Source organism: Bombyx mori, chromosome 10 (assembly GCF_030269925.1).
Source record: "Bombyx mori chromosome 10, ASM3026992v2".
Lineage (NCBI taxonomy): Eukaryota > Metazoa > Arthropoda > Insecta > Lepidoptera > Bombycidae > Bombyx > Bombyx mori.
The window spans coordinates 8704331-8714787 of record NC_085116.1 but is presented as its reverse complement, the minus strand read 5'-3'; the positions used below and the strand labels follow the sequence as shown (position 1 = coordinate 8714787).

At 39.3% G+C, this 10457-nt stretch overlaps 1 protein-coding gene across 1 annotated transcript; it reads left to right on the top strand.

Annotated features, from left to right (window-relative positions):
- Nucleotides 1–378: 378 nt before the first annotated feature.
- LOC101739912 (uncharacterized) lies at nt 379–10182 on the top strand. Its single transcript, XM_004924785.5, has 5 exons — nt 379–883; nt 1414–1641; nt 3126–3258; nt 7501–7661; nt 8340–10182. The coding sequence occupies exons 1-5, from the start codon at nt 782–784 to the stop codon at nt 8553–8555; spliced, it is 840 nt and encodes a 279-aa protein (XP_004924842.1). The 5' UTR covers nt 379–781; the 3' UTR covers nt 8556–10182.
- Nucleotides 10183–10457: the final 275 nt, after the last annotated feature.

The following is a 10457-nucleotide window of genomic DNA, read 5'->3' as shown; positions in this document are numbered from 1 at the left end:
GGGTCCTGCCAAGCTCACCTTGGAGAACGGGAAAAGGTAACGAGATAGATGCTCTTTCTCTACACGTTGTAATTATGATAATAAGCAACCTGGTAACAGTTTTTAGGTTATATTTAATAATAATAAAAGTAATGTTTTTTGTTATAAAGCCGTAGGCGTTTGACAATCGCTTTAATCAATCAATTCTATTACTTCTTTCAAACATTAATCAGTTTCCGTACCGATGAAAAATCCCCGACTTAGTGCAAATAAACTTCGAATAAAACCAGTAGTTAAATTAACTGTGATATGCGAACGGGCAGACAGGTAAATAGAACGAAATTGTAAGTTTCTGGATTTTACCATTTGGCTACGGAACTCTAATGCAGTGTCCATTGTTTAACACTCGGTCGCAACCGACGCGACCGGTCGGTTTTTGCTATTCTTGATACAAATTTAGCATTTCTTTAAAAAACAAGCGCAGTTTTGAAACCGTTTGTTTTATGCTATGTCACAGTTTGTCATCTTTTTGTAACTAAGTATCTGGTGCCGATCATTTTTACAAACAAAATGTGAATGTGGATAAAACATGCATCTGTAACTATTGATCTAAAAACATACTTCATAAAGATCACTACCGCCTCCGCGATCTATTTTAGTGAACAGTTGCTTTCGTATGCTTGCCTGCGCGGAGTTTGCTCTTTATATTAATTATTGTATAATCTATAATTTGCCCTCAGCATCGTACGCGTAGCCGTAATTTACTAGTATTTCCATCTAAAGTACTAAATAATAATAAAATATGAGTATAAAAATTGAAGCTGAAACTAAAGTTGATTCTGTACCGTATGTTCTCGCTTGGGATGAAAAATTGTTTGTAGGTACAGAAAGCGGTCACATATACGTAAGTTTCCTTTTTGTTTTCTTTTGAGGTAAAACAGAGTCATACATTAACGAGATAGTGCTATTTCCTTAATAAGCAACCATTTATGTCTATAATAATAAGTATTACGATACCTAGATTTATTTTTGCTACTAACTAGCTAACTTTTATTTTTAGTGCTTGAGAGATTGACTACAGTTCATCGGAGTCCATAATGGTGATTAGACATCTCGAGTCATAAGACTGAAGTCTCAATAGCATTTATAACTGTGTTTTATATCCGTTGGCCTGTCCTTTGTAACCGGAACCAAAATAACTAATATTACAATGTAAAATCATAAGTCCTGGATAATATATTTTTTAAATAACTTTAAAAGTTTAATATCATATTTAATTTAAATTTAAAAGTTAAAAAAATACTTTGTTTTCCTACAGAAAGACTTTTCCTGTCCTTCATAAGATTACACTTCGCTTTTTCATAATATTAGGTCGATTAGATTAAGTTGTACAAAATAAATTTCAGTCTTATTATATTCAGTTCGCAAATTCAGTCTTACAGCGCTGATCTGTCTTCAAATACATCATGGCCAGCGCATTCCGTCCAATTGTTTGCGTTGGCAGCTGGGGAAGGAAATATTTATTCTTCTTCTAACGATGGATGTATCAGAGTATGGAATTCAGATGGCGAAAAAATTAAAGAATTCCCTTTGAACGGAGGGGATGTCGGTGTGTTGCGTGTTTTTGGGAAGCAGGTCTTTGCTGGAGATGAAATTGGGAATGTAGGTATCTACCATATAATAATTCAGTCCAACAATCTTGAAAATTTTTAAATACTTTCATATAAATATACGGGCAAATGCCAAAGAAGAACAATATTTTAGTATTTAATTCTTAAGTAGTTTACAGTGATTTAGAACAAAATCCTTTCACTTTTAAATTTCGGTCATCATCTTCCTAATATATTTTATACTGTCTATGATTTCCTGACAGCCAGGTCGTCGACATGTTGTCAGTTAAAAATTGTACTACAATAATCATATATTGACATTGGCGAAATCTAAAAGGAAACGCCATAAACCTAAGAGATAGAGATAGATAGATAATCATATAAAATTCCATGTATATTTTTATTATATTTTTTATTGCTTAGCTGAGTGGATGATCTAACAGCCCTCCTGGCGTTAATTAGTTACCGAATCCCATAGAGATCAACAACGTAAATACCGCAAGAACTTGATTTCTGAGTTAAGTTTTTACAGTACAACGGTTGCCCCACCCATCAAACCGAAACGCATTACTGCTTCACGCCAGAAATAGGCAGGGTGGTGGTACCTACCCGTGCAGACTCACAATACGTCCACTGCCAGTACTTACGCAAATTATAATTTTTGAGGGTTTTATTTAATTATACGATGTTATTCCTCCACTGTCTTCACTTCACTTCCTTCCTAAGCATTTGTTAACTATGTATTTCATTACAAGTAATGGTACCTACTTGTGGGATTTGAACACCGGCACAGTCGCTTCGCATATTACAAATGCACCGTGTGTCTTAGCTTTCAGGACACGACAACTTCAAAAATACATTCAGATATTCCTCTTCGGGTCACATACGTTAATGAAGCCGAGAAGCGATATTTGATTCCTATCACTACATGAATGCTGCTTCCTTGAGACGCAGTTATGAAACTACCTCCCATATGTTTGGAGCCCTTATAGTTACATCCCTCGATTTTTCTGTTGAGTGTCTTAGAGTCTTAATCATCAGCATCAATATACTTTTTCTAAGATCAGCATTATAATATGCCTTAAATAAGCATTAAAATATACATAATATGTCGTGAACACACACCTAATCTAAAACGAACGAAGTCAATATCTGGATGTCTCGAACCTATTGTCACAGGAAGCTTATTTATTTACATTTTGTTACTTGGCCTACAGTATAGAAACACTAGTGTACCTAATAGAAAAAAATCGATCTTTGATTATTCTAATCTATGAATATTTTAAACTGTAGGCAGCGGCTTGGCTCTGCCCCTCGTATTGCTGACGTCCGTGGTCGTCGGTAACCACTCACCATCAGGTGGGCCGTATGTTCCTCTGCCTATACGGGCAATAACAAAAAAAATCACCAAAAGCTACCCGGGGTTATTAATAGCTCGCCCTACAATTATATAGGATTGGTTATAGCTTACATTTTATTTTATTAAATGAAGCTACCACTTTTCGGGTTCTGACTTCAATTGAAATCTTGTTGCAGATTGTGGTTTATGAAAATGACGTTGAAAAAGCGAAATATAATGTTTTAGAGGAAGTAAAAGATCTATGGTTCGATGCACCTTATTTATTTACTGTTAGAGATTTAGATGTGACAGTTACTGAAATAAAACCAGGTGAGACTTTTCCTTGGTATTTTAGTAGTTCGATTTCCCGGTGACTTATGTGACCGATTACTAAGATAAATAAAAATAATAATAGCATCGTGGGTCAGATTATCTGAATAGATAGTTTTAGCTGGTATAGTATGTTACCGGCATTCCTAACCCATACATAAGCCCGCTGAGTTTTCGCAGGATCTTCTCAGCCGGTTGCGATTCTGATCCCTTAGTAAATTCATTCGCGAAGCAGCTGCCCTTGAGTTGTTAGGTCTCCTTTAAAGGCGCTCGGACAGCTTAGCAAATACCTTCCCTCCTGGCTGTACCTACCTTTGCTCGCCCTGTCCTGTCTTGGTGAAACTGGAACCCAGCAATCCTACATTCCAAAACAAAGAAACCGGTATTGGTCACTTAGTGGGATAAGGTGGAGAAAAAGAAGAAGAATCTAATATTTTAAAACTTTTTTTTTCTGGCCGAGGGCTGAACCTCCTACGAGGTCCCCGCGCCTAGGGGGCGCGCGCGCACGGGGTATGTAGGACTTGACGATCTGCAAGGAGTTGGGAGCAGACCAAGGCCCAAGGAATTTTAGGGCCCGCACTAAAGAACTCCCCTGCACTCTTACACCCGACGTCCGATCTCCGTCTGGGGTCAGAGCCCGGTCAGAGTAAGGGGGTTCTCGCGGTCAACACTAAAACCAGACACGCGGCGACACCCCGAGGACGCCCGACCGACAGGTCGTCGAGGCGATAGTCGACGACCAACGACGCCGGTCTCCGCGGTACGGCGGCCCTACCAGGCCGCCCGGGCGATGCCGCTGGTGTTCCGGGACATCCCGCTGGGCCAGAACTAGCCTGCCGGGTCGGAACGCGATACACCGCCGACCGGGTAATATCTCAAAACGTGGCTCAACATTAGGGAAGCCGTTCGTTTATACAACTACGCTAATGAAAAAAGTTTGGCGGAGTTTATCCGAAGCATGAAGCTTAGAATTTGTCCTGCCCTGTTCTCGCGATTGACACTCCGATGTCAACTATCTTTCCCCTACGCTATGGGGGGTAGAGGTAAGGAGAATCAACTGTGTATATGAAAAGTGTGCGTCGAAATGTATTAAATTAGGGTGGCGCCACCTTAGCATCAGGGTAAATTTTTCAAAGAAGCGCCAAATATTATCCCTGTTTTCCAATTACAGCACAAGAGCGCATTATGCGGCATAATGCTCAACGTTGAATGTTTCAACTACAGCAACGCTTCGCACAATCGAGTCGGTATCGATTGCGAGTATCACGCGAGAGCATTACTTTTGAGAGTGCTCGATTGTGCGAAGCGTTGCTGTAGTTGAAACATTCAACGTTGAGCATTATGCCGCATAATGTGCTCTTGTGCTGTAATTGGAAAACAGGGTATTACGGCCTGGCCACGGGGATCGGCGGTGCGAACAGCGAAGCGGTGGACGAGGCGACCATTTGCGCAGCACCGTTTGCAGGCCACGGGTACTCACGTTCGCCGCCGCGACTAGTAAGGAAGTCCGACAGCGAAATGTCTATATCGAAATTATCTCGATATTGCTTACAAATTAATAGTTTTTTGGTTCAGGACCTATTATTTGGAAAATATTGTGAAGTACATGATTTGAATAAGAATCGGAGTATACCTATAGATGGAGAATTCCACAAGAAGTACGAGAAATACTTTGGGTGGCTAGACTTCCAAATAGCTGGTCTAGCTAGTATTTCAGCTATTTTTTTTTTATTGCTTAGATGGTTGGACGAGCTCACAGCCCACCTTGTGTTACTGGAGCCTAGGAGTGGGTAATATCGGTTTTGCCGCGTATCGAATCGTATCTATATATCGAGGATCAATATCGGATATTGAATCTATATATTTTCTGAATCTATATATTGATGGATGCTAGTAGATTTTCTCGATTCATGATATTTGAGATTTGAAACGATACGCTGATATAATATCATAGTAGATATAGATTTAAGTCAACGTTATACGGTTGGTTTTCTGATATCAATTTATAATATGATCTTAAAGTAATAAAAAGAACATGAAAATAAAAATATCAAAAAAACTTTCCTTCATGCTTTTACCAGGCTTAGGACTGGCTACATTATTTTCAGTTTTTAGTATTTTGTGTCTTAATTTAAAATTACAAAATATACCAAAAGAGTGTAGATTTCAAAAGTTTAATACAAACACAAGAAATAAACTCAATTATTTGGATTCAACTAAAAATGGAAAAATGTGTACTTTAAAAATCAAACACAAAAAACTTTTAAGTATTTATAAACACTTGTCCAAAAATTAAAGTTCAAGGTCAAAGCGCGTGAAATTAAATTCAACGATGCAAATAGGCTATACTGCATTCAAGTTAGGGTCGAAAGTTGAAACTTCTTTCCTTAATTGTATCCTGCTGATACGCTAAGAATAATCTACAGACATATGGACTTAAATATAAGGTTTACAATTGTATGGATAATGCCTGTTTCTGTTTCATTCATCACATGATATCCCTATCGTGCGCTCACTCACTCTGGCCGATTTGATACGAACCAAACGAATATTGCTGATATTAACGAATCGGTACGATATGCCGATGCGCATCACATCGAGCAATATCGTGTATCGGCTGATATCGAAATATAGATTTCGATTCACGAATCGGTACGATATGGCGATGCGCATCACATCGAGCAATATCGTGTATCGGCTGATATCGATATATAGATTTCGTGCGGGGCGATATCGGATTCAACGATATTGCTGCGATATATAGATATTGAATCTATATACGATTTATATCACCCACTCCTACTGGAGCCCATAGACATCCACAACGTAAATGCGCCACCCACCTTGAGATATAAGTTCTAAGGTCTCAAGTATAGTTATAATGGCTGCCTCACCCTTCAAACCGAAACGCATTACTACTTCACGGCAGAAATAGGCAGGGTGGTAGTACCCACCCGTGTGGACTCACAAGAGGTCCTACCACCAGTAATTACACAAATTATAATTTTGAGGATTTCATTTTTATTACACGATGTTATTCCTTCACCGTTGAAATCAATCGTGAACATTTATTTTGTTGAGTACGTATTTCATTACAAAAATTGGTACCCGCCTGATATTCGAACACCGGTGCATCGCTCAACACGATTGCACCGGACGTCCGTTAGGCCACGACGACTTTAAAAATATAAAATAAAAAATAAATAAAAAATATAAAAATTTCGGCGTTAATTTTTCGCGGCGAAAACAACTAAACTCATTTAATCACTGTACTATTCGCCGCGACTACCGCTCGACTCCGTGGCACGCGCCGTCCGTATTCATGCATTTGTTTTGCTCGCCCGCCGCATCGCGCGATTCGCTCAATACATTTCGCCGGTCGCCGGTGCGCGTGGCTTGTTAGGTACATTTCTATGCGCTTATTTTAGTCGCTAGACGCTTCGCCGTACGCACCGCGCGAATATTCGTATCGGCGAATGTCCCGTGGCCAGGCTGTTAGAGTAGGTTTGAGAAATAAACAAGAAAAGAAAAACTTCCGCTAAATTATGGCGCGCTTTTCAAAATCCACCTAAATTAGAAAACAACATTTTATGATTTTTCACGTATCATATAACTATTTGTGAATATTAAAAAATAAATATATTAATAAGAAGAAAGAATTGTGGCATAGGAAATAAATAAATATAATGAAATAAACAGATGAATAAGTACATTTAAAATTAGAGTTCAAAAGATCATGAAAAAGAAAACGAAAATAAAAAAAATCCCATAAAAGCATTCAATTTCTGCACCTATATTTTTTGTTAGTAAAACACCGAAACCTTTAATCAATTGACGTACTAAAACATTGTTTTTCGCTAAAAAATAATTTATTTTCAGAAAGCAGTCATAACATTGACTGCAATTACTACGTTCATACCTTACCCTTTGTCTGCACTAGCGCGATTGTGAGAAGTTGTTGAAGTATTATTTATAGCATACAGCTGGACACGTTTACAAGTTTTTAACTTTCCATATGAGATGATTTTCCTTACATCTACGATCCATATGCTACACGATACAGGATTTCTCCAAAACAGATTGGATTCTCTGTGCTCTAATACTAGGGCTGAGACACAGTTTCCCCTAGTCGAACTAGTGTCTAATCAATGGTACTTGGGTCTCCAAGATTGTCCCCAAATGAGAATTCCCAACATAAAGAATACTTACGAAACATGTTTAAAAATTTTGTGTTTGTTTCAGACGAATCTAAAACGCGTTTTATCACGCGTCGTACAATGGAAGGTCGTGCACCATTAAGAGTAGTAGGATCAAAGCTTTTAGTTGTGGCTAGAGGTGGCAATAGCCTCAGATTACATGACAGCTCTTTTGATACAGGTTTCAAACTGTTACACGAAATAAAGGTCTGTCATATTATTTTTCGGAGCACTAAATGTTTCTCTCATAATGTGGTTTTGCTTGCACCAGAAGGCGCTACATGTGTCAGGGAGGACTGCCGAGATGTTAAAGGTTGCAGCAATTCGCTGAATGCTGGTACCGAAAGACCGGTTATTACAGTGAATCTTGGAAGAGACCTATGTCTTTAAAACAGTAACGGTTTTTAGCTGAAGCTGATGATGATACATTATATCGATACATGCAAGGAATAACATTATAAATCATATTTAACTAAAACTGAGTACAATGTTATTCCTTGTACCTCTCGATGTAATGGAATCACATAAATTTCTACTTGAACTCTCTAAATAAATGAGTTTTCAATAAAAAAAATGAATAGATTATCTACTTTGGTCGATATTCACAAAATCTAAGTAATGGTTTTGTCAATTGCGTTATGAGAAGTCTAGTTAGTAATAGCTTACATCACGTATTTGCTCTCGGATCTACACTAATAATTATTTAAATCTAACGAAAAACGCACAAATCATGTTGTCAATAAAATATCGACAAATAGATCGGCAATTTATACGCTACGAATAAATGATAAGTTTATACGGTATTTCTGAGAATCAGAATCGCAGTTTAGATATGAAATTATTTGACATTTGTACGTAGCATTTAATGAGTATCTTATATCACAGGTAAGTGACATGATAGTTACCAGCATAGCTGTGACAGGAGACTACGTTTGGACTGCAGGGTGGGATGGTTTTGTCAGGAGGTGGAAGATAGTAAGTGATAAGCTGGAGGCAGCGGGTGAAGTGAATCTCGGAGCTTGCGTTAATTCACTGTCTAGTAATTTGAATAATGTTTATGCTGCAATTGCAGATGGAAAGATAGTTTTGATGAATGCATAGTTAGAGAGTGCATAGTTAGAATGCATGATATAAAAAAGTTTTCTTTTTAATAATTTAGAACATACTTTGGGAGTAAACTGTAAACTGATTATTTTGTTACTGATACGAAATTAATAATATTGTTAGTACCACTCCCCGCGCACTAGGCAGCCTAGCTGCGCAACCAGTTATGGCAGCCAATCGACAGCCATTTGTGATCCTTTCGCCGAGCGGTATAATTCTATACCTATTTTAAAGATGTTCGTACATACCCAGACCGCTTTTTAACTACACGAGTTTGTACAAGCATGCTGTGCGTTACATAACTAAGTGCGTAAAAGAGACGGGTATAAATTTAAAGACACACTGTACGTTCCACCAAAATTGGAAGTAGCCCCAGGTCCCTCAAATAGGAGCTGATCATCAGCATCTTATAGGGATTTATTTGCGGACTCTTTTGTTAATGATTTGAATGGCAAAACAAATATGCATTGACTGCTAAAAGTGCGCGGAGACTGACAGCAACCACATTTGCCAACACTCGTTCTGGCAGCACGCAGCCAATGACCTGCCGTGCAACAGGCGCGTTGTAATGGCTACGAAGATTTCGGGGCTACTATGTGCGCTGGCTCCCTTTTTTTCCTACCTAAACTGATAGTCTCGAGAGGTTATATCAGCGTAACCTTAATTAGTAGGTGAGCTCACGGGGATCAAACCTGACGACGTTGCTAACACGAACCCTAGCAAGAGCCGTGCTTCGCAGAATCTACCACCGGATCGGAAACGCGACCCACTGAGAAGATCCGGCGAGAAACTCAATGGGCTGTGTCTGTGGGTTAATTTACTCGTCGAGCCCTTCGTCGCAAGCGATGGGTTCGACGAGAACGATGACCGGTGCTTGAGGTACCTAAAAGCAGCGTTAGTGACATCGACGTCCACTGCTTTCCATTCTGTCTGCAGGATCGGGCATGTAGTTACCAGCGGCCACGATTAGGGGGTTCTCGTGTCGTGCAGCATTGTCGAAGTGGCGCATCGATGCCGACTGTAGATACTTACTGATGGACTCTAAGTCCAAGTCGTCATGGAGGTCGACGTTCCTGACGAACCACGGGGCTCTGACGGCTATCCTGCAAAAACGGGATTGAATAATTTGGAGTGATTTTAAGATAGTGCGGGCCGAGTGAGCGAACACTACACTTGCATAGGTCATGACGGGGCGTATGCAAACTTTGTAGTGTCACCTTATTTCTAAGGGACAATTTACTTCGCCTGCAAATCATCGGGTAGAGGCGTCCTAGTATGAAGGTGGCACGGTCGCGTACCGTCTTTAAGTGGCGGCGGAATGTCTTCCCTCTGTCGAGGGTGACGCCTAAGTATTTGACCTTCGGGGCCCATGTTATGGGTTGATCGTACATCATGATTGGGCGAATGGCAGAGGCAGAGGTGTGAACGCGCCTAGTCGGGAGTGGGCTGGCTCCCATGCAACGCCTTATGTTCGTCTGGCTGCCGCAGGCCGTCCGCCTAGTGCACGGGGAGCTTTAAGTTCTAGACTCGACTATTTTCACACCACAGGAATTGTAATGTTAGTGAGAATATATTATATTTCATGATTTTTTAAATAAATTTTGTTGTAGGGCAATATTAAAAATTATTTGTATTGTTTTTATCCTTTAATTCGGATTTTTAGGATTTCTTTGGTTCCAATTTTGCAAATAAAAAACTGTTCTTCCTGGTTTACCATAAATAAAGGTAATTTCTTCTGACAAATTATAGTTTGAAATGCAAAATTATCTTCTACTAGAGTGGAACCAGAAAGATAGATTTGAAAACATGACCTTGAGAAATAGGACTTTTCACTTTTATCGCGGTAAAAGGGCTTTGGCGAAATGGATAAATCAGTTAAGATCTAGTTAACCTAATACA

Coding starts and splice junctions, on each gene's coding strand:
- LOC101739912 (XM_004924785.5), top strand. CDS start 782: ATGAGTATAAAAATTGAAGCTGAAACTAAAGTTGATTCTGTACCGTAT. Junction 1,642..3,125: donor CTGGAGATGAAATTGGGAAT/GTAGGTATCTAC, acceptor ATCTTGTTGCAG/ATTGTGGTTTATGAAAATGA. Junction 3,259..7,500: donor AGTTACTGAAATAAAACCAG/GTGAGACTTTTC, acceptor TGTTTGTTTCAG/ACGAATCTAAAACGCGTTTT.